Genomic DNA, 24053 nt, shown 5'->3' on the forward strand with positions numbered 1-24053 from the left:
ACCTCTTTCGGGAAGCCTGACAAATGAAGCCATGATGCATGTCACATCACCCAGACATGGAGATGGACCTGGCCACCGTGTCAGCTGCATCGAGGGCAGATTGTAGCATTGTCTTGGCCGCTAACTGTCCCTCTGGGATGATAGCCTTAAATTGGTTGCAATGCGACTCAGGCAGCTGCTCAATAAAATCGTTCAGTTTCTAATAGTTTACATAGTTGTATTTTGCCATCAGGGCTTGGGAATTGGCAATTTGAAACTGAAGCATGGCCAAGGAGTATGCCTTCCTCCCCAAAAGGTGCAAGCACTTCCAGTCCCTATCATAGGCAGTGGACCTCATCTGTTATTGACGGCTGTGGGAATTAATAGTGTCCACCACAATGGAGTTGGGTGAAGGGTGGTAGAAGAGGAATTCAGTCTCTCACTGGGACATATTTTTTTGTCTGCCTGCTCTCAGGTAGGTGACACCGATGGTGATGGTTTTTGCAGGGTCCAGAATTCTCATTAATGGGTAGGACAATTTTTGAGGCAGGGGATGGAGTATGTCAAGGAGATGATGATGGTGGGTGCCCTCGACTTCTTCTAGCAGTCTAGTGGAGTGTCTGCCACTCTCTGCCAGGTCCTGGAAGAGGCAAAAAAGTCATCCGCCAGAGATGGTGGGGGAGGCATGACTGCCTCATCCAGGGAGGCATGACAGGGTCACTTCTTCCTCAACATTGCCCTCTTGTTCCTCCACGATTTCTTCTGGAGGTTCTGAAACTCTGAATACTGAGACAGAAGTGGTGCACTTCAAGGGTTCTTGGGTGGGGCTAGAAGCTCGAGAGACATGGTGGCTATATGCAGCCCAAGAGTACCAGTATGGCCACTGGGGTGGTGGTGGCGGCGGCACAGAGCTCAGTGGTGGTGCCCATGGGTGGCTGTACCAAGATAGCAGTGGTGGGGCCATTCGAGAGTATGCCTGGGGACTCTGTTGATAGTGGGCACCGTAAGGGCTTGGGAGGAGTACTGTGACGCCACCTCCTCCAGTTCGCTATCTAAACCTTCACTAGAGAGCAGGGGAGCATGGCAGGGTAGAGGGGAAGATTCCCATGCTGGGCAGAGCCGGTACCGAGAAGAGGAGACTTCAGTACATCTGATATACAAAGGTCTCTTGAGTGTTAGAATACTGGCAGTACTGACTGACTCGGTGCCATTAACGGTACTGGAGAGGTGGGGGAGTGATGAGGATCTTGCCCGTACCAGTTGCTCTAGTGCTGGATAAGGCATCAATGACTGTACTGTTGGAGAATCGCGGACCAGCAATGCCTTCTTAGCAGAGTGCTTATTCCTGTCCTTATCCCGCAGCACCATTGACTCTGTGCCCGTGCCCATGCCCATCAGGTTCGTAGACTTGTCAATGGTACCTGACACTGTAGATTTCCGCAAGCCGTGGATACCAGGCTGGAATTGTTGCAGTGCTAACGGTACCAAGGAAACCGAGCGTGCTGGAGACAGTTTGTGGCTATCTCAAGGCTCACTATGGGGACTTCCTGCTCTCTTTTTCAACTATTTACGAGAGGGGTCAGTGGCTTGTTTCTTCAACCAACAGCATTTAGATGTTGAGGGCTGTGGGAAAGACTCACGTCTGCCAGGTAACTTGTGGCAAGGATCCCGAGAGGATCAGAGAGCCGCCTCCATTAACATGATCTGCTATCTGACCTCTCTATCCTTACAAGACCTGGGCCTGAGTTGCTGGCAGAAACCACACTTTTGCTGAATGTGGCCTTCCCCAAGTGTATGCACTGGAAGTGCTTGTCTGCAACAGGGATTGCCTCTTTGCAAGAAAGGCACTTCTTGAAGCCCCATGAACCAGGCATACCCTGTTGGGGGAAGGGAAAAAACTATTACTATAACTACACTAAGTACTAGGAGGCTAACTAACTACAGAAATGCAAAATCAAAAGCAATGGTCGTAATGGACTGTGAATGGCTCTGTCTCTAGCCAAGGGTGGTTGAGAAGGAACTGAGTGGGGTTAGCCTGTGCATACTGACTAGCCTCATGGCAAGACATGAGGAGAGACAGCACGTGTGCAGGCTTAACGGAAACTGCTACCAATGTTCTCTGATCAGCAGTGCAGGATACAAACACACCTACAGCGGAGCACCCATAGGGACACTACTTGAAGAACCTTCTCTTCTGTATGCAGACCATGCCACAGTATAGTAAAACCTGCCTTAGTGACCACTTCAGAAGAGAGACCATCTTCCACAAGCAACTAGTTGCAGAGGCCATGGAACTTTTTCCCCTATAATTTAGCTGTGAAGAAACTGAAGAGTGACTACCTGTCATCTGCAACCAGTGACCACATTTTCTTTCTCCCTTCACAGCTAGATGCCTGGCCAGCAGCTGCTGCTCTCTTCTCTGCCTTCAGTACCGGGTGGCTAGAGAGCAGTGTCTGTTAGCTTTTTTCTGGACGTCATTTAACGTCTTTAACTTATAAATGTCTAAAAGGTTAGTGTTCAGAGTACCACAGAGATCAACTCTCTTGTTTTATACTGCAACAGGGGCAACACTGAGGGTGGGGGACTTGCAAGGGCTAAAGCCACTCCAAGATTTTCCTTTGCCATCCCCACCTCTCCCCGCACAAAGGTCAAACTTTACGCAGAAGTAAGGGTGGCATGATATATTACCACCCTTACTTTTCTACTGCTGCTGGCAGTTATAGGGGCTGATACATACAACCTACTTGAAACACACACAGTGGCTGGGGAGTGCCTGAGGATATGGCAAAGGATCCAGGACTCTCACCCATGTGGTGCAATCTTGCAAAGCAGGTTGAGCTCCTGGTCTGGCCTCCACTCACAGAGCCTATTGCTCTTCGCACAGGCTTATTAGCAACCAGGGGGCGCACTTTAAAAACACTCTTCCTGGGAGGAAGCCACACTGACTTGGACAGCTCAAGTGCAATAGGAGGTGGGCCATTCAGGCAGCGGAGAGAAGCTAGGTGTCTCTCTTTGGAGCAGTTGGCTACACCGAGTCTCTGTGAAGGCTGTCAGAGGGATTCCCCACCTCCTTCCAGGACATTTTTGGGCTAGGTTTGGCTCCACTCTCGGGGCTATGGCTAAAGGTACCTGCGGTAACACGTGCTGGGGGAAGAGGAGAAGTTATGGCCGGTCCAAGGGAGCATAGAAGCTGTCAGAGTCGGGGGAAGGGATCTGGATATGGGCAGGGTGCATGTGTAGGGGCTGTAGGTGTGGCATCTTAAGGGACCTAGGGTTCTGGGATATATGAAGGGCTGCGGATGTGGGTCTAGGATATGTGGGGCTTTTTTAGAGAGCAGGGGGAAGGGACAAGTTGGCAGAGGTATATGGGGTGCGAGAAGCACTGGAGTTCTTCTGAGTGCTGGGTGGGTATGAAGGGAACTGGGGTTCTCGTGGGAATGGGGGCCACAGCCACTGCTCTCCGGCCACCCAGCTCTGAGAAGGTGAAGAATTAAGGATGGCATAATATGGCACTGCCACGTTTACTTCTGTGCTGCTGCTTGCAGCAGTACTGCCTTTAGAGCTGAGCAGCCAAACAGCAGTAGCTGCTGGGAAGATAACAGCCCCACAATTTTCTGTCTAGCCCACCTCAGCGCCCCTTTGGGTAAGATAACAGTCCATAAGGAAAAATGGAACTGAGAGGCAGAGAGCTTCCTGTGAGTCCAGGATAGTAACAGCAGAGCCAAGAAAAAACAGAGAGGTTTACCAATTCCTTTATTTATAGGGAAAGTTGGGAGTTCCTTCCAGTTCACTTATTTATGAATAAGGGTAAGCGCAGAATTAATTTATTCTGGGGTGTAGTTACGATAAATAACTCAATTTTGTTTTATTTAGGTAGGAGTCCAGGATGGATTAATTGGAGTTGTATGTGATAGAGAGGAAAACATCATAACTGATTTTACTTGTGGGTGGTTAATACTGATTAGCCTGGGGAGGAAGTTGATTTACTGATGGAAGAGAAAAGACATGTCAATGGAAAGTAAAATGGCACTGTCTTTAGAGACCCAGCTTTGCAGGTATATTTCATCCACAGTACAGCAGAACCTCAGAGTTATGAACACCAGAACTACAAACTGACCAATCAACCACACACATCATTTGGAACCGGAAGTACACAATCTGGCAGCAGCAAAGACAAAAAAGAAAGCAAATACAATAGAGTACTGTGTTAAACATACTAAAAAAAAAAAAGTTTAAAAAAGATTTCACAAGGTAAGGAAACTGTTTCTGTGTTTGCTTCATTTAAATTAAGATGGTTAAAAGCAGCATTTTTCTTCTGCATAGTAAAGTTTCAAAGCTGTATTAAATCAATGTTCAGATGTAAACTTTTGAAAGAACAACCATAATGTTTTGTTCAGAGTTACGAACAACCTCCATTCCCAAGGTGTTTGTAACTCTGAGGTTCTACTGTAGTAGGCTTAGGCTTTATCTACCCAAAAAAGTTGCACCATTTAATTTTTTTAATTGATTAAATTAAACTGATACAAAAGCTGTATGGCCACTTCCTTTGGTTTAAAAATCAAGCTGTCTTTTGTTTACCTTGAGTCAATAACTGAAAAGAAATAAACCTCATTTATGCCAAAATAAGAGCATCCACAGTGTCTTTTGCATAAGTTTAACTTAATCAGTTTAAAAACATTTTATTTTAAATGCTGCAACTTTTGCATGCTCATAAGGACTTAGGGCTTGTCTACACTGGCAATTAACAACGCTGCAACTTTCTCGCTCAGGATGAAAAACCACCCCTGAGCGCAGCAAGCTGCAGCCCTGTAAAGCGCCAATGTAAACAGTAAAAAGAAGAACAGGAGTACTTGTGGCACCTTAGAGACTAACAAATTTGTCTAAGGTGCCACAAGTACTCCTGTTCTTCTTTTTGCGGATACAGACTAACACGGCTGCTAGTGTAAACAGTGCTTAGCATTGGGAGCTGCGCCCCTCGTTGAGGTAGTTTTTTTTTGTTTTTTTGTTTTTTTTTTTTTAGAGTGCTCTCCCAGAGCTGCGCCACGATCACACAAGGCACGTTAAAGCGCTGCCACGGCATTGCCAGTGTAGACTAGCCCTTAGTCTTTGAATTAATAGCTGTTAAGAAAGCTTTCAAGCCCAGGGATATAGAAGAGTGAGACTGTGGACAAGGGACAAAGAGACCAAGCTGTTGTCTACACATAAGTTGTACCACTTTAACTATATTAGTATAGTTATGTAGAACAAATCCCATCACCACTGAGTATGGACACAGGTATGCCAGTACAAAGGTGCTTATACTGATACAGGAAGTGGCACTTCTGTATCAGTATAACTGTGTCCATATTAGTGTTTATAACAGTATAGCTATGGTGGTTTTAAAAAAATAAAATAGCACCCCTCATTGACAGTTATTCCAGTACAACTTTCAAAAGTGGACGAGGTCTGAAGGGATTAGCTTAAACGGAGTACATGAAGAAGGGAGATAGAGGAAGGAAGGAAGGAAAGAAGGAAGAGAACTGAACACAATACAGAGATAACAAGAAATATTTAAGAGAGGGGGAGTAGAAAGAAAAGAATGCCACACTAAATACAGAAAGACATGTGTGAGAGAAGAGTGGAGTGAAACCAGGAAGAGAAGATTTAGCAAAAGCACAGATGACAGTCCATTCCGTTAGAATTTTAAAACTGTTATAGTTGATAATGCTATAGTTCCATTATAAAGCTGTTATATTCCTTTAAATACGGTTGTGCTCCTGCAATTTGTCACCTGAGAAACTAGTAAGTATGTGTACACTGCAATTGAAGATATGATTGCAGCTCAAGTACACATATCCACGCTAGCTTTAATCTAGATAGCACGACTAAAAACCAGCAACAAAGCCACAATGGCACAACCTTCTGCGTGGGCTGGATTAGCCCACCAAGAATCCTGATACACAGGTTCCCAGCATGTACTGAAGCCCAGGCCACGCGGTTTCAGGTCTATTTGTGGTCATACTAGCAAGATTAAAGCTAGTGTGGGTATGTGTACTTGAGCTGCAATCACATCTCAACTCCAGTGTAGACATACCCTTTGTCTTCAGACTAGTAGGTGAAAGGCTTGAAAAGTTTATGTATAAAACAGAATATTGCTTCTCAGGTCTCGTTGCTTCTTGAAATCTGAAAATATATAACAACGCTAGCTCGCTTAAATTAGAGTAATTCTTTCTACTGTTTCCACCAACTTTACAGGGAATGTGAGGGATTAAGCTAACAAGTGGTGTTAATCTATAGTCTAATAAATGAAAGCAAATTAGAATTAGAGACAGTTGCTTATAAAGTTAGTGCATCCATTCTTTTGGGCTTTGAAAAAAAAAATCCTTGATATCCAATATTTCAATAACATGAAAAGTCCATCCATGAACTACCATTGTACCTACTTAAAAAAAAAATTTAAATAAAGTTTATGAGGAGAGAGGTCTACATTTTCTACCCATATTCATTTTTCCGTAAGTCTCTAAAAACTGACTCATGTCTGCTGGAAAGTAATGTCCATTTTTATTAAAGCCTCTTTTCTATTTTGCAGATGGCAACGAATGTTTTGCTTTTTCTGCAGACTCTGCTACTGTATCATTAGGATCTCCCAAAAAGTTTTCCTCCTGAATAGTTAGTGAAAGCTAGTAAACACTTTCCATGACAGTCTAGTATCAAGGTCTTCACCATATGCATCTCCTATATACAGCTTTAGAGGTCACTGATCTCACACAATCTTAATGAATTCAATGATTCACTGAATACAAAACATGAGGTTATCTTAGTTCAAACCTGGCTTTAATGTCAACTTTAGAACAAGTTATCTTTCAGTTAATTTGTTCATGCTAACAGCTCTGTGTAAACAGAGATGCTGTAAGAGATTTTAACATAGAACTAGAGAAATGAAGGCAAGCTGTCGGCTCTTCTGATGGAATCGCTATTTTTTTTTAACAATGCAATTAATACCGCATAATCTTAGAGACAGTCGGATTTAGTCTACTGCATTAGGGTTGCCAGGTGCCTGTTATTTTCTAGTTTAAACAAACAAACAAACCAACCAAAAAAAAAGAAAAAAAAAAAAAAAAAACAGGTCAAAAGAGGACCTGTAGGTTGTCCAGTCAGAAGTACTGACCGGACACAAAAGTCCAGTTACCATCTGCAGGGGCACCAAAACAGTGGGGTCACTGCATGCAAACACCACCACCAGCCTGCCGCCCACCAGCCTGGGGCGGGGGGGGGGGGTGGAGAGGAATGCTGGGTCATCAACCTGCACCAGTCCCTTCTCAGGCAGGGCCACCCCTACCTGCATCTTGTGGGCAGGCAGGCTCCACATCAAATAAATCACTAGTCCTACAAACAGCCTCCTTCACTACACAAGCCTGATGCGATCCCTTAGCACCATCTGTACTGTGCACTGAATGAGGCAGGGGCCCTATAGAAAAAAATATGTAATCCTGGACCTAAAGGATGCCTCATAATGCTTATTGACAAGGGGGCCAAATTAAGAATACACAGGTAGCCTTAATTCTGGCATTTCATAACTTCTGAGTGTTTGACTTTGCAAACTTAGTTTATATTTATGTACAGCACTTTATTTTTAATTTGCCTTTTTTAAAAACCATTTTACAGTATGGAACAATACTGATCCTATAGGTGTTATCAGCAGGGTTGCACTCTTTAGCTCCACAGCATAGAACTCTAACATGTGAGCTAACAGAGCACCTGCTAGTAGTAGTAGGCTATCTTCTATGTGGACCAGCCACTAGAAGCATTTCATTGTCAAAAGAATATTTTAGCAAAGCAAGTAAGTAAACTGGACATGTGATTCATAAAATAGAATTTTCATCTCTTCACTATTTGAAAAATATTGCAATATTTTTACTCTAGGATAGCTCAATTTGACCTAGAAATTCAAAACTGAACATACTCTTATTACGCTGATAAGAACTAATGCATAGGTCCCCAATCTGTGGGCCCCAGGGATGCACGGACGAATGTTCGAGCGGTGCAGCTGAGGCCCAGGCCAGCCCACAAGGGGCACTGGCTGCCAGCCCTGCACCCACACCTAGCTAGGGCCCCAGCCTCAGTCCCTCACCTCCCAGAGCCATGGCCCTGCTCCTGGCCCTGGCTCCAGTGGGCAGGCATGGACAGGGGTAAGGGCGGGGACGAGGTAAGAAGTTTGGGGACCACTGAACTAATGCCTTTGAGTGGTTTTGAAATTTTACAATTACATTTTTGAATTATTTAATATTTATGCACATCTTAGGCAAGTCTGTATGGTCCAACACAGATAGTCCAATCGCTAACAAGTTTGAAAGGTGATGTAGGTATTAATCATGGATTTCTAGTCTTTATTATGTCAGTGAAGAGTCTAAAGTTTACAGCCAAACTCAGCTTGTGGGGATTACAAGTGCCTAGGCTACTATCCACACGGGTTTTTGAAACAGCAACAGTGTAAAACTGACAAACTAATAAGGGCTTGCCTACATGAACGGTTAGTTAGCAGCAAGCTAGGGTTTAAATCTACCCCACACTAGCCTGCCCATAAACTAAGTGTCCGTGTGGACCCTGCTGCCACACACTAAATGTTCTGTAATGCTCTCTGATCTATTCCTGTTTCAAAGCAGAACAGATTAAAGTGCACAGGAGAACTTCTAGTACACTACAACAGGGTCCACACCTAGGGTGACCAGGTGTCTGGTTTTTGACTGCAACACCCGGTTGAAAAGGGATCTTGACAGCTCCAGTCAGCACTCCTGACCAGGCCATCGACTGTCTGGCTGGCGGCGCCGTGCAGCAGGGCTGGTAGACTCCCTGCTAGCCGCCATGCCTCATGGCTCCCGGGAAACAGCCAGCATGTCCCTGCTCCGGCTCCTACAGGCAGGGGTAGCCAGGGGGCTCTGTGTGCTGCCCTTGCCCTAAGCACTGCCACCACAGCTCCCATTGGCCAGGAACCACGGCCAATGGGAGCTACGGGGGTGGCACCTGTGGACAGGGCAGCAGGCAGAGCCGCCTGGCCGTGCCTTTGCCTAGGAGCCAGAGGGGAGACATGCCGCTGCTTCCAGGAGCTGCTTGAGGTAAGCGCCGCCCAGAGCCTGCACTCCTGACCCCCTCTCGGGCCCTACCCCTGCCCCAGGCCCAGCCTTAATCCCCCTCCTGCCCTCTGAACGCATAGGAGCTGCGAGCAGCAATACCTGCAGATGTTCAGGTAAACAAAGTGTCTCACGGCCTGCCAGGGGGTTACCCTGAACAAGCCATGAACCAAGTTTGGGAACCCCTGTTCTAGAATGATCCAGATCAAATCAAGTCTATGTCTTCTTAAAAAAAAAAAAAAGGAACACGAAAAACTTCAATTCTCAGAATGTTTTCTTTCCCTCCCCCCACTTTCATGCATAGTGTTTTTAAGACAGCCTTAAGCTGAATAAAACAAAACATCAATGTAAATAGAAACAACATAATTAAATGTAGGGATAAGTTTAGCAGGATAGCTGCAGTTTGTCCACTGAAGTTCTATTGAAAACAGATTTAATACTTCAACATATTAAAAATTTAGAATATTTTGACTCCCTGCATTTGGCTTTTACATTAATGTAGAATGATCTTCTATAAAAGCTTTTTGCTTTTGTGGCAAACCTAAGCGCTTATGCCCTGCAGAGGAAGAATGAACTCAACATTTTCAGCAAGAAAATCTACTTTACTTAATGCCAAAATAATGGAGAGAAAGGTATTAAGTATTAATTCAATTTGAAGCAGAACTGACCTGGAAAGACAGAACTATTCATTTAAACCCATGTTATTGGCATGAAGCAGAAACATATCTGAAGACACTTGAAACTTCTAAAATGTAAGTTAGTTCTGTGTATTCATAGGCCAATGTCACACAATGGAAAAAAGACTGAACCATTTCTCATATTTACCAACAATTTTAAACTCCCTAAATACTTCACCAAAACAACTTAATAGTCCTTCCGCATCATTAAACAGGTCAGTGGCAATTTGCTATTGAACCATAGCTGACTGGAATACTGTTATTAAATTAAGAATAAATTCTTCTTAGACTGTGAAATATCGCTTTTCAAGTCTGTGAATTGAATATATGAAAGTCTTTACAAGTTAAGTCAAAATTGTTCAGACATGGTTCTGAAAAGAACGAACAATGTACTCCAAAGTGCAAGTATTTGTACAACAGGCCAAGTGCTTGTTTAATACACATGTGCCAACTAGGGTTACCAACCCTCCCAGTTTCGCCGGGAGTCTCCCAGAATCAGGCTCTATCTCCCAGAGGCTACTGAAGCCAAACCAGGAGATTTTAGGCCGCTAAAAGTCCGGCAGCGCAGTGAGGCTAAGACAGGCTCCCTGCCTGCCCTGGCCCCACACCGCTCCCAGAAGCGGCCTGCATGTCCCTGTGGCCCCCCCAGGGAGGGAGGGAGATCTCCACACGCTGCCACCGCCCCGAGGGCTGACTCTGCAGCTCCCATTGGCAAGGAACTGCAGCCAATGGGAGCTGCGGGGGCAGTGCCTGCAGGCAAGGGTAGTACACGGAGCTCGCCCCCCCACCCCCCCAGGCTGCAGAGACAAGCCAGACCCCTCCAGGAGCCGCACAGGGCCAAGGCAGACAGGGAGTCTGCCTTAGCCCTGCTGCACCGCCAACTGGAAGCTGCCCAAGGTAAGCGTCACCTGGCCAGAGCCCACACTCCTCATGCCCTCCTGCACCCCAGCCCTGAGCCTCCTCCTGCATCCAAACTCCCTCCCAGATCTTGCCCCCTGCAACCAACCCCCTGCCCTAGGCCTGAGCATCCAGCACGTCCTGGCGGCCTGCCGCTTCCCGCGGCTCCCATTAGCCAGGAACGGTGAACCGCGGCCACTGGCAGCTGCAGGGGGCCCATGCCTGTGGAGGGTCAAAGTAAACAAAATGTCTCGGGGCCTGCCAGCAGATTACCCTGATGGGCCGCATGTGGGCCGCAGGTTGCCCACCACTGCTCTATCCTAAGAATTAAGGGCCATCCAACAAGGGATCCCATTACGTACACAATTAAGGACATAAAAATATTGGATTCATTAAAAGAGCAACACAACCTACATCCATGAAAATAAGAGCACCTTTATAAACCATGACTTCAATTCTTCAGTCAAATTAACTGTATGTCAAAGAAACCAAACAGGAAGTTAATGTACCTGAACATTTTCTATGTAACTTACCTAGATGGTGGTGCAATACAAATTCTCTACTAATGAGTTAAATTTCATACTTAGCACCTTACAGGAACTGTCTTCACTAACTCACTTAACATTTTCTGTAGAAGTGATTACTAAGTTCAAGTATGCTTCTTTATTTTTTTCAAATGGGTACACTAAACAGGCAACGTTAACAATATGATTGATACAGAGCAATTAAATACCATATAGATTACAACTAAACTGTTTCAACCAATAATTCTAAATCTTAAATTCTTTTAAGCAGCATAGTATAGATAACTATGTAAAACCCATGCTGTTGAAAGAGTCCAATTCAGAAAGTGTCAAAAAGCAGAAAATGGCTGAGAACTTAACAACTGGACAGTAACAGACGGTGAATCCCTATAACAATTGAACCTGGCAATATTCTAAACAAAGAACTCTCAACTATGCTTGTAGCTGTTTCCATCACTTCACACTGATTCGAACATTCTAGGCTTCAGAGTGACAATCCTGGAATCTTTTTATTTACATAATAATTCATTTGTACTGTATTACATACTACCAACATTCTAACAAACAAATATACATAGTATGCTCAATATGTCCTGGCCTGATTCTAGTCTGGAAAACTGAGTTCTGCCTACCTAGATTCTCTTACAGATTTTAATTGGATATAGTATTCTTCACTTCCTGTTCTAAATTTTGCACTGTTATACATTGTTAAACAGCAGCTGTATTTCACCCCAGAACACTCAGTAATGGATAAAGTGATTCCTATGTACACAAGATACTTTGATTCTTCTCATATGAAAGGCACTATTAAAAACTCAAGTTCCCTAACTAATCACCACCTATTTTAGCGTGATGAAATCACCTTATTGTCCTCCCACTGTAATTTTAAGAATGATATTATAAAAACATTCACTGAAACAAAATGTTGACATTATTGCCCAATCTAAGGATTCAAAAATTATGAGTCAGGCTTCAGTCATGAGTAGCTTTAAAAAAATCATAATTTAAAAAAAGTAAACTTCAGAGTCTTTATCTACATTTGAGTTGAGCCTTTAGTGTTCACCTTTTCAGACTTCCCCTTCCCCCGCCCCCAAAATGAGGGCTAGAAGTTAAATTTTTTTTTAAAAAGGGAAAGTTAGATTCTCGTTGTCACATGACTCAAGGAGCAGGGGCACTAAAAAAAAAATCAAATATCAGAATTGGGAACATACTATTGATGTAAAGGAAAAGATAATGCATTGCTTTCAAACAGAGCACATATACAAATTGGACAAATGCCAGTTTGTCAAGACAACTGCACTCAAAACAGATATCCACACAATTCCAAGAATTAGACTTTTCAACACTGTTCTATATGAGCACGTTGCACAGATTAAAGAGTTTATTCTGACAAGAGAAGCCATGTCACAGAAGGGGAACTGAGGCACAAGAGAACAACTTGTTCTCAGTTAGGAAATTTGTGGCAGGGCTGGAATCAGACACCAAATGTTCCGAGTACTACTCCAAAGTGAGCTAAGAGAGGGAGGCTTGTTTTTAAAAAGTTGTAAAACAGAAAACCAGTTTTTATTCGGGGTTGGGGATGGGACAGACATAGCCTTTTTGAACTACAACAGAGTTGGGAGTTTCTATCTTGCTTCTGTGGAAATAGTGCTAAATTAGAGAAAATAAGTTTAAGAAACCTTCCCTCACCTTACTTTGGCCAGTCTAACATCAGTTTCCACAGAAACCAAAAAAAAGAACAGGAGTACTTGTGGCACCTTAGAGACTAACAAATTTATTAGAGCATAAGCTTCTATATGCATCCAAAGAAGTGGGCTGTAGTCCACGAAAGCTAATGCTCTAATAAATTTGTTAGTCTCTAAGGTGCCACAAGTACTCCTGTTCTTCTTTTTGCGGATACAGACTAACACGGCTGCTACTCTGAAACCTGTCACAGAAACCAAGTCAATCAAAACCTAAAAGCAAAAAACCTCACTTAACTACAGCAACAAATGTAGGAAATATGAATTATGAAAGCTTAGCTGAGAGCCATAGATTTCTAAATTTGGACGATTCAATGTACATTTTGTAATTAAAAATTAAGGGAACATTCCCATTGCAACAGGAGTACTTTCTGGAAGGGAAAATTAGTTAATTTATCCTGCCCTCGTAATCACACCAGATACCCACACAGTTTTAATTAGCCAGGAAAGTTTCAACGCCTCCTTTCATAACTTTATTTGCAACTTTCTCTTTGTCAGCATCCATAAATTGTAAATTGTCAGAACGGACACAGATGAGCGTCCAACCTGTTTTGAAAGCATCCATGACAGGCTAGAGAAGGAATGGCATTCCAAAAGGCACCTCCCGCCACCACCACCTTGAATTCTGAGGGTTGGCCCTTCACACCAAACAGTGATTTCAGAAGAGAAAGTCATAACATTCTCTCTGCTTAACCAGGAATGAAGAAATCTCATCCTCAATCTGCCAAATACTGTAATTAGGATATATGATAAAAGCTACAAAGAGTCCTGTGGCCCTTACAGACTAACAGACGTTTTGGAGCATAAGCTTTCGTGGGTGAATACTCACTGCGTCAGACGCACGCGTCACCCACGAAAGCTTATGCTCCAAAACGTCTGTTAGTCTGTAAGGGCCACAGGACTCTGTCACTTTTTTCAGATCCACACTAACACGGCTACCCCTCTGCTATTAGGATATATGATGTTGTTAATGCTAACAGCCACGGGAACACACAAAACTGGTTTTGAGGTTGATATTGTATTAAATGAATGGTTCTGAGAACATCTTAATGTCTGGAAGCAGATATTTACCATCCTCGGACTCTATAGACCAGGGGTCGGCAACCTTTCAGAAGTGGTGTGCCGAGTCTTCATTTATTCACTCTGATAAACATTTTAAACATTAAAATGTGCCAGTAATACATTTTAACATTTTTAGAAGGTCTCTTTCTATAAGTCTATAATATGTAACTAAACTATTGTTGTATGCAAAGTAAATAAGGTTTTTTAAATGTTTAAGAAGCTTAATTTAATTTTAAATTAAAATGCAGAGCCCCCCGGACCGGTGGCCAGGACCTGGGCAGTGCGAGTGACACTGAAAATCAGTTTGCATGCCATGCCATTGGTTGCATACCCCTGCTATAGACTATACTTACTCTAATAATTTTTTTAGAAGTTAGAATAAAGTGCAATCTCTTGATTTAGTCTTAGACCCGAGAATTGATATAAGGAAGTCTTCTAAAAGGCAGAAGAGACCTTGAGGCATCTGCACTTTTACTAACCAGTCCTCAAACTACAAAATACATGAACATTCTACCTTTTCAAATGAACTATCACTACAGAGACACGTTTGGAAAAGACCTTAGGCACAACTGAAAACTAAATGGCAGAATTCTGTACTGGTAACAATTCTCACCAGAATGGATATGAAGTTACTTCTTTTCAACAGGTTAGATTAAATATGGAATTAAGTCTGAGGGTGAGAACTGCATATCAATGCTGTGAATTCAGAGATGACCAAAACTGAAGTTTAATTATTTAAAGTTTCACATTATACCAAAAGTAATGTTCATTATGCACACAAATGGTGCTGTAGTTTTCCTCTTCATGACCCTCTATAATTCACTCACTTTGAAATAACGTCACCAAGAATGTAGCTTCATTTGTGAAATTGTGATTATTTTAAACAGATATGGATATAAATGTCTAAATCTAAAACAGACCCAGGAAGAAACGCATATTAAGTTGTAAAAGGCACCAAGTTTGTAGAAATAGGCATCTCCTTTTGGATGATCAACTAGACACTATTCAATACCATTAACATTGAAAAAAATAAGCAGAACACAAAAGGATTTTCAAACAATTTAAAAAATCAGTTATATTCTGAGTGTTTAGCAACAAAGAAGCCTTTCCCTCATTGTACCACCTCTATTATGCTGCTTCAGAAATGGTAAATTTATTTCCTTAAGATACTAGAATAGAATCATTTAACCCTTAAATTCCAATAATTTATGTGCAGTGTTAATGACCACCGTGATCGATCAGTCCATCAGCCCTCACAGAGAACGCGCCGATCACAACACATCATTCCTGTTGTTCTAGCCCAGGGGTCGGCAACCTTTCAGAATGGTGTGCCGAGTCTTTATTTATTCACTCTGATTTAAGGTTTCGCGTGCCAGCAATGCATTTTAACATTTTTAGAAGGTCTCGTTCTATAAGGCTATAATATATAACTAAACTATTGTTGTATGTAAAGTAAATAAGGTTTTTAAAATGCTTAAGAAACTTCACTTAAAATTAAATTAAAATGCGGTGGCCAGGACCCGGCAGTGTGAGTGCCACCGAAAATCAGCTCACATGTCGCCTTCGGCACGCATGACATAGGTTGCCTACCCCTGTTCTAGCCAGTCATTCAGCTACCCACTGGCTGGGCTGTCAGTGGCACTGGATACCTGATCGACATAGCGCACCGCAGTCCAGAACCCCTGAGTGATCTGCCAGCCTGAGCCTCCCAAGGAGCTGGGATTATAGGCACACACCACCGTGCTTGGTATTAATGACCAAGGAAATATAATGGTTCAATACCCTTGTATGCATGCCCCTCTATATTAGAAAGGTAACCTATAATTTATCCCCTAAGTTGTGTGAAGATTTGTGTCTATGACTTTATGTACAGCAAATGACTTGAGTTTTAATTTTGGTAAAACATGTATTACACTACCATCTGCCCAAATAAATTGTGACGCTAGAAGGATGACATACCATTTTCTGCTATTTTCTATATGCTATCAATGTTCCAATTAGTACCAGCAAGAGGCAGCTACTTCATGATGATGGATAACACTTTTTTCATGGCAGTGGCCTATAACCTTGTGTGAAATTAAAAAAAATCTTACCATAATATTTCATTAGCTAACAGCCTCATGAGATGTGATCGGTCCAGAGAGAAGAGAGCTTGCCTTTCACTGTACCAGGCAAACATTGTACATCCCGATTTAAGAAGAAATTTTTAAAAAGCAGAAGATTCCTTCCCCCCAACCCTCCGTCCCATTAAAAACAATAAATATCAAAGGGCCTGTGTGTCAGGATGCATTGTTTAGCTTAATTCAAATTTCTCAAACAAGGTAGGTAAAGGCAAGGTCCAATCTCACTGTGCTCTGAAAAATGCAGAGCAAATAAATTATTATTTAACAGATAATACAGCAGGAAGATAATTTGTGAGGACATCAAATAGCTGCAATTCCAAATCTAAACAGATTCTGTATGTGCAGGAGAATAAAGGTGTAATCACTATCAATTTGAAATATAAATCAATTAAGAAAGTAGTTTCAAACCCTACACCTTTTCTAAATCCCCTTGCTAATTTTTGTGGTTTTAGAACTATACTTTCCAATTTTCTCATTTTTTACTGTCCTTTGCTGTTGTGTGAAAGGCTCATATACATGAAGTCTGATTGAATTCTCTGAACACATGCTCAACAAAAAACAAAAAAAAGTATTGAAATTATTAATATTCCTCACCCAGCAAAAAAAGTTACCAAAATAATTTTTTTTTTATTTTCAAACAAAACCTAAATGTGGGGCCTAAATCTACACCCAGCAACTGTTGCCAGAACTGCTGTCAGATTGTCAATGCACACTCCCTGCTCACAACAACAGGACCACATGCTTGGGATATGAGAAGACAAATACACCTGCAATGGACAAACAAACCCGATAAAAAGTTTCAGAGCTAACTATGCAGCAGAATAATTGATTGTTTTTTTTTTTTTTTTTTTTTTTAACTTTACTGGATAGATAACTTTTGGGCCTGTCACTGCCTCCAGCGTACCTTGAATCTAGAAAATTGAACTGAGCACTAAAAGCATGTGCTCATTCTTCCCATCCACATCCAGCAGAGGGAGACTTGGCTGTCTAGCCTGCTTTACATCGTGAGTCTGTTTTTGTTAAATGGGGGTATTTAAATGTCCTGCTGTCAATCAAAACGTACTTCCTACAATCACAACCAGCTCCTCCGTAAATATCCCAGCGCTTGGGTCTCTCCAAATAACAGACTCCAAACCTGAGCCAGGCAGCTGGGGCCAGAATCGAACAGCTAGTTGAGCCGCCGAGCCCCCAACTTGTTTCTTTGTTTAAATGTCCGTGAATACCACCCCCCCCCCCCCCCCCACACACACACACACAGACCCAAGGTTGCCGCAGCTTCGGGCCTCTCTCACGCACACTTTACAAAACACACACGAGCCGGCCGCGGCCGGGGAAGCCGCTTGGGACCGGACAAGAAACGTCAAACCCAGGAAAGGCAGGAACTGACCCAAAACACAGAACGAGCCACGAACCCCAGGCACGGCCGCCGCCGGGAGCTCCCGGCGCCGGGGAGCCCTGACGGCCCGGGGCAGGCAGCTGGGGAAGAGGATGTTATCTCTCCCCCCCACTGAGCGGCCGGCATCTCCCAGCCCTGCATGACGGAGGCAGCCGGGGGAATCCCCCCCACACCCACATTTAGCACCCACTCACTCCCCCCCGCGAGCTCAACTTCTGGGCAGCTCCTGCCCCCGCTCTCCGGCGGTCCGAGAGCCCCTCAGCTGTTGCTCCCTCTACTTTGACGGGTGACACCCCCTCGGCGCCGGGCCGGAGACCCCGCACGCGGCTCCCCGCGGGGGCGCAGGGCGGGGAGCGGGGTTGTGCAGCTCGGTGGCGTGGGGCAAAAGGACACCTGGGGGCGGGGCGGGGGAGCTCGCAGCTGCCCTGCCAGGAGGTCCGGGCGCGGAGACGCGACGGGTCCCCGCCAGGGGGCCGCGTCCCCCCATTGTTTCCCGCTGGTGGCGGTTGTTGTTACCGGGGTAGTTGCCACCCCCGGGCTGTTCCCCTCGTCCCCCCCCCCGGACCCGGCGTGGGCTCCCCTCGCCCCGCGGGCTCCCCGGCCCCTACCTGCCGTGGAACCAGTCCTTGCAGATGTCGCACTCGATCATGAAGCGGCTCACATCGTAGGGCTCCCGGCAAACACAGTACACGGGGGTCGCGGTCGCCGCCGCTCCGGCCATCTTTAAAGAACTCACTGACTGAGCCACCCTCCCCCTCCAACAGCCGCCGCCAGCGGCACCAATAACAACAGCGCGCGCGCGCCAGCCCCGCGGAGCGCGCGCGCCAGAGGCGACACGAGAGAGCGCGCGCGTGCGGCCCACACAGTCATTTAGCCAGTGAACGCTCCACCGCTGAGCATGCGCGCCTGGGAACTTCTGCCTCCTGAGAGCAGCCGCTCGAAGACGTACGAGCGGATGCGACGCTTGAGCGTGCCCGCCAGCCGTCTACGCTATATTGGATGCGCGACAGAAAAGCACGTGCCACAACTCCCTTTGGAGGCGGAGCAGGCAGGCAGCTAGGGCACGCGCTCGCTCCTCCCCCCTCCCTTCCCCCGCGTGACAGTTCCGGGCGGGGGAGGGGGATAGAGGGGAGCGAAGGGTTCCGCGAGGACACAGAGAGAAAGAGCTCGAGCGCTGGGAGGGGGGAAGAGCCGTCTCCCTTATGTAACCGAGCGGGGCAGACGGGACGGAGGGGGCTGCCGACTCCTCCGCCTCCCCTCTACGGAAAGTGCCGACAGCTGCCGGACTTGCCCGAAGTTCTAGACTTTGTTTTTTCACGCTTGTGAATGACACAGGGGGATCCCCTATCGCGGGGGCGGGGCGGCAGTGCCTGCGGCCCCTGGGCATGGGGAGCCCGGGGGGGTGTTGGGGAGCCGGCACGGGACGTTGCTGGGATTTCCATGGGGCCTGTCTGGTGCAATAGAGGACACATGGTTGCTAGCGCCAGGTGGCACAAGCCATTTGCTGGGAGTCTAATGGTGCTATAGGGACACGGGGTTTGGCATGAAGCGGCACCGAGCATCTGCTCAGAGGCCGGCCACAGGGCACCACGCTATGGGGCAGTGGAGTTCAGCCTGTGGTCTGCAGACTATGTCTAAGATTTCCAAAGGGGTGCCCACCTCTTCTTGAAAATTTTAAAGGGGCCTGCAAATTAAAAAAAGGTTGAAAACCACTGTGACATGGAGGAGGGGTAAAAATCGATTTAAAAACAATACATGAAAACCCAATTTTTAAATTGGACTTTTTTTTTTTTTTACCTAATATTTTTCCATTTAAAAATAAACCCAGTTAAAATGAAATCTGATTTTAATACAAAATATGTTAAGGCCTACAGTTATAATCATTTAGGACATTAAATTAAAAAAATGCTGAATCCATGAGTCTGTATCAAACACTTTTCCATTAAAGGCTTCTTTTCTGTATAAAGAAAGAATCAGGAGCAAAACATCTAATGTTTATGGTCAAGCTTTATAAATATGGCACAATAGGTCACATACTGTATTAAGGGCTTGAGCCTGTCACTGTGCTACTGGGTGAAAGAAAAAGGCATTTGGACCTGACCTCTGACTACAGGAGACACCTTTATGATCTCATCAAGATCATCCATTCAGCTCACCTGGATGCTCTCCCTCTTGTGTTTTATAGCTTTTCCCAATGTGGCTCCTGATTGGCTCAATACTCATCTTATGACTTCACCCACTTTCTCTCTGGCTCATGAAAAAACACTGATCTGCCCAGTAACTACCAGCCCTTGCTTCTGGATGGGTCTGGCCACTTCAAGCAAATAACATTGCTCTGTTTCCATGCAAGTGTACACAGAGAGACAAACAGAAATCCATTAATTTCTCAACTGCCTCTCCATCTCCAAACAAAATACTGTAGTGCAAAAGGTATGTGGGTTACGCTAGCAAACGTCTTGGATTGTTGTTTGTTCTTTTGTTTTTCGGGGGAGGGGGGAGAATGTAACAAGGAAGAAGGAGCAGAGTGCAGCCTCTAGTGTTGATTTCAGTACCTGGAAACTGGAGAGGAAAAAAACTCTGATGGCTGAGGGTAATAAAAAAAAAAAAAACCACAACCCTATTTGGGAATGCTTTCAAGAAATCCTGTACCTGTGGGTAAAAAGAGAACACATGCCAAATGTAAACAGTGCAACAAAGAGATGCAAGGCCTGGTTGTCAGAATGAAAGAACAACTTTATGAAAAATGCTCCTCAGAAGGCAATGACTTTGAAGAAAATGATGTGGACATATCTGAACAATCTGGATCAGCTGGTTAGGAAACTTATTTTTGCACCCTTCTTATGGATTGCCTACCATGTCTTACTATGCTAGTAAATGATTAAATGATTGTTATGCATTTGAGTTTTGGGTGAATTTTATGTATGAATTCAAAATATAACTAGTATGTTAGTTTGTAGGACAAGGATATGTCAATTACATTTGTACTGTCACTGCTGGCCTTGTGAAATGATTTCTATTGCTTAATATAATTAAACATCCTAGGTGAAGATTTACTGTCTAAAAGTAAAGTTTTAACATTTAAAAAAAATCAAGCTGTTTGGTATGTTAGATATAACAACTTAAATAGATTCAGATAATCCTTATGGTTTATTAATTATTTTCCCTATAAAAATTGGTGTAGAATAACTTTTATAATTTAAACAGTAGTGCAGACAACTGCAGTAGGAGGAATCTTTCCTTTACAATTTTTTTTAAAGCAGTGTATTGTGTAATACTCAATACATGAGTGACTTATTTTACCATTTTTTTCAGGATCCAACTCAGGCAAAAGGGATATGAACTGCCATAATCTACAGTGTCTACAATTTCAGAGTCATCTATTGATACCACCAGGGTTGCAACTAAACAGACATCAGACAGTAAATTACCTGTATTTAAAAAAAAGACTCTTTGTCATCCAGTAAAACCATGGATGAGTTTATAATCAGGACCAGCAAATCTAGAAGAAGATAACTTAGGGAACCTGAAAGATATACGGGTGCAGTGCTCAATTGATGCATGTTCTAGCCAAAACTTAAGTACAATTCCAGGAGTAAAAGAAAGTAGTGTTGAAATTGCAAAGTACTTCTGTAACAGCCAGTTTGCTTCAGCTTCCCCAAAGAGAGCAGGAGGAGCTAAACTAATTCTCCCCCAAGATGTATGATGGAATTCAGTGGTTGACTGTTTTGAGCTGTTTATTAAGAACTGGCCTATTCTGATGAAAATTTGTGAAGAAAATTGTGATAAAATAGATGGGATTATCATAGACAAAATAGTCAGCATCGGACTAAAGAGAAATGTAGAAGACATGCTGAAGTTCCTGAAACCTATTTCCATAGCCTTGGACAAACTTTTTAGTGTATGTGCAACATGCCTCAGGTGGCACATGACCAGGATTCATCACCGAATTTCAGTCCACTGATTGGATCATTAGCTTCCCCGGCCCAGGATAGGTACTGACGGGGAGTGTAATGTGAATGCTGATCCATGTCCTCCTTGGGCAAACTCTAGAAAGATTACTGCTGTGTTGCTGACACTGTTGAAATTTGGAAAGAACTTCAAGAGACACTGAAGAAAGTATACCCAACAACAAAGTTAAATTGCAGGCAGTAAAGAAGTAAATGAATCAAGCACTTTCTCCACCTCTTTTCCATGCCAGTATTTTCAACCCAAGGTATCCAGGTAGATGCCTAACTGCTGAAGAACATGCTGCTGTTACAACATGGACATCTAATAATCACCCCTCAGTCATTCCAACTATACTAAATGTCAAGGCTGGAGGTGAACCACTCAAGCAGTACCTGTTTGCTGATGATGTTTTAAAGAAAGTCACACCATTGAACTGGATAAGCACCTGGGACCAGAGTTAGTTGAAGTGCTAAATCAGCTTTGGACAGCAATAGCTTTTTCTGCAGGCCCAGGGAGAATATTTTCTTCATTTGGACTAATTCATTCAAAGTTGAGAAAGCGATTTGGGAGTTGAAAAAGCTGGAAAACTTGTCTCTCTCTTCCAGTCTATGAATAAAAATGAGGAGGAAGGGGATGTGATCTACTAGTTTTATAAGTCCGAAGGACAGCCTAAGTAATTTACAAAACTGATGTCTCATTTTCAAGAAACTTAGGCGAGTAGGAACTTAAACTCCAGTCACTTTCACTTAGGCATATTTGAAAATTTTCCGAGGCTGACCTGAAATGATCAATTTAATTCAATTACTACAGTTAATCCCGCTGCTCCTTTAATAAATCACTTAGTTGTAAATGTGAAATTAAAAGAGAAATTTATTTGTTTGTTTTAAGAAAAATAAATGTTATATGTTGTGTGTTTAATTAAATTGCAGTTACCATCCTAATGCAGCTTGTCACAAATCATGATCAAAAACTTAATTATCTAATAAGAGATATCATTCACTATTTTCTTGCATACTAAATATGTACAATTAATAAGAATCTGAAAATATTAAGCTATATCAATACTTACATAAATGTATATAGTGTACCTTCTCAAGGGGCAAAATAATGTACCAAATCTAGTGCAAAGACCCGACCTAGTTGTAAATCAGCATGGTTTGATGGTGATACGAACTAAAGAGAATGCACCTTTCTTTAGAAAATAACTGCAGTACAAACGGAAAAGTTTATTTAAATTGACGCTTTCTACTTGGTGATTTAAATCATCTTGGTTTAAATCAGTCCACCCTGGAACAGGTAGGACCTGGTGTGAGGAGACATAGGGCATTTGCTGGGAGGGGCACAGCATTATAGGGACATGTAGGGCTTGTCACCGGGCAGCACAGAGCACTTACTGTAACACCCACAGGGCATGGTGCTATAAGGATATATAAAGCCTGGCACTAGGCAACACAGGGTGTTTGCTGGGAAGCCCATAGGGCATGGCACTGTAGGGACATACAGGGCATTGACTCATAGAATTTAAGACCAGCTGGGAACATCATGATCATCTAGTCTGAGCTCCTGCTCATTGCAGGCCACAGAGCCTCATGCACCCACTCCTATAATAGGCTCATCACCTCTGGCTGAGTTACAGAAGTCCTCAAATCTTGATTTAAAGATTTCAAGTTATACAGAATCCAACATTTACTCTAGTTCAGCCCATGCCCCCCACTGCAGCAGAAGATGAAAAATCCTCAAGGTTTGCCAGTGTGACCTGGGGAAAGATTCCTTCCAGACCCAAACTACGGCAGATCAGTTAGACCCTAAGCATGTGGGCAAGACCCACCAGCTGGACCCCTGGAAAATAATTCTCTGTAATAACTCAGAGTCCTCCCCAACTGGTGTCCCATCTCCATCCATTGGAGATATTTGGTAATAGCAGTCACAGATGAGCCATATGCCACAGTAGGCAATCTCACAATACCATCCCCTCAATTAATTTACCAAGCTCAGTCTTGAAACAAGTTGCAATTTTTGCCACCACTACTCTCCTTAGAAGGCTGCTGTAGAACTTCCCTCCTCTGATGGATGGAAACCATCATCTAATTTCAAGCCTAAACTTATTAATAGTCAGTTTGTAGCCATTTGTTCTTGTGCCAACATTGGGCTTAACTTAAATAATTCCTCTCTCTCCCTGGTGTTTATTCCTCTGATGTATTTATAGGAAGCAATCATATCCCCCTCAATTTTCATTTTGTTAGGCTAAACAAGCCAAACTCCTTAAGTTTCCTCTGATCATCCTCATAGTTCTTCTCTGCCACTGTTCCAATTTGAATTCATTATTCTTAAACATTGGAGACCTCAGTTGCATACAGCATTCCAGGTGAAGTCTCACCAGTGCCTTGTATAATGGTAATAACACGTCCCTATCTGTACTAGAAATACTTCCCCGGATGTATCCTAGGCTTGCATTAGCCTTTTTTATGGACATACCATGTTGGCAGCTCATAGTTCTCCTGTAATCACCCAATACACCCAGATCTTTCTCCTCCTCTGTCACTTCCAACCGATACATCCCCAGCTTTCCTGGGAGGCCTATGAGGTACAGCACTATAG

The 24053-nt window shown here is 43.7% G+C and overlaps 1 protein-coding gene and 1 long non-coding RNA gene across 2 annotated transcripts in view; one reads left to right on the plus strand and one right to left on the minus strand.

Moving 5' to 3' along the window:
• The window catches only part of KDM7A (lysine demethylase 7A), a 101518-nt gene extending 83229 nt beyond the window's left edge, over positions 1 to 18289 (minus strand). Inside the window, exon 1 of the mRNA XM_034779258.1 lies at positions 18116 to 18289. Coding sequence (XP_034635149.1) covers positions 18116 to 18228 — 113 coding nt within the window. The 5' untranslated portion in view covers positions 18229 to 18289. The remainder of the gene's footprint in view (positions 1 to 18115) is intronic.
• Positions 18290 to 19630: 1341 nt separating this feature from the next.
• On the plus strand, positions 19631 to 21925 carry LOC117881693. The gene is made up of 2 exons (XR_004646843.1): positions 19631 to 19937; positions 20820 to 21925. It is a non-coding gene; the product is annotated as an uncharacterized LOC117881693 (long non-coding RNA).
• The last annotated feature ends 2128 nt before the right edge of the window (positions 21926 to 24053 follow it).

This window comes from Trachemys scripta, chromosome 1 (genome assembly GCF_013100865.1).
Source record: "Trachemys scripta elegans isolate TJP31775 chromosome 1, CAS_Tse_1.0, whole genome shotgun sequence".
NCBI classification, from domain to species: Eukaryota; Metazoa; Chordata; order Testudines; family Emydidae; genus Trachemys; species Trachemys scripta.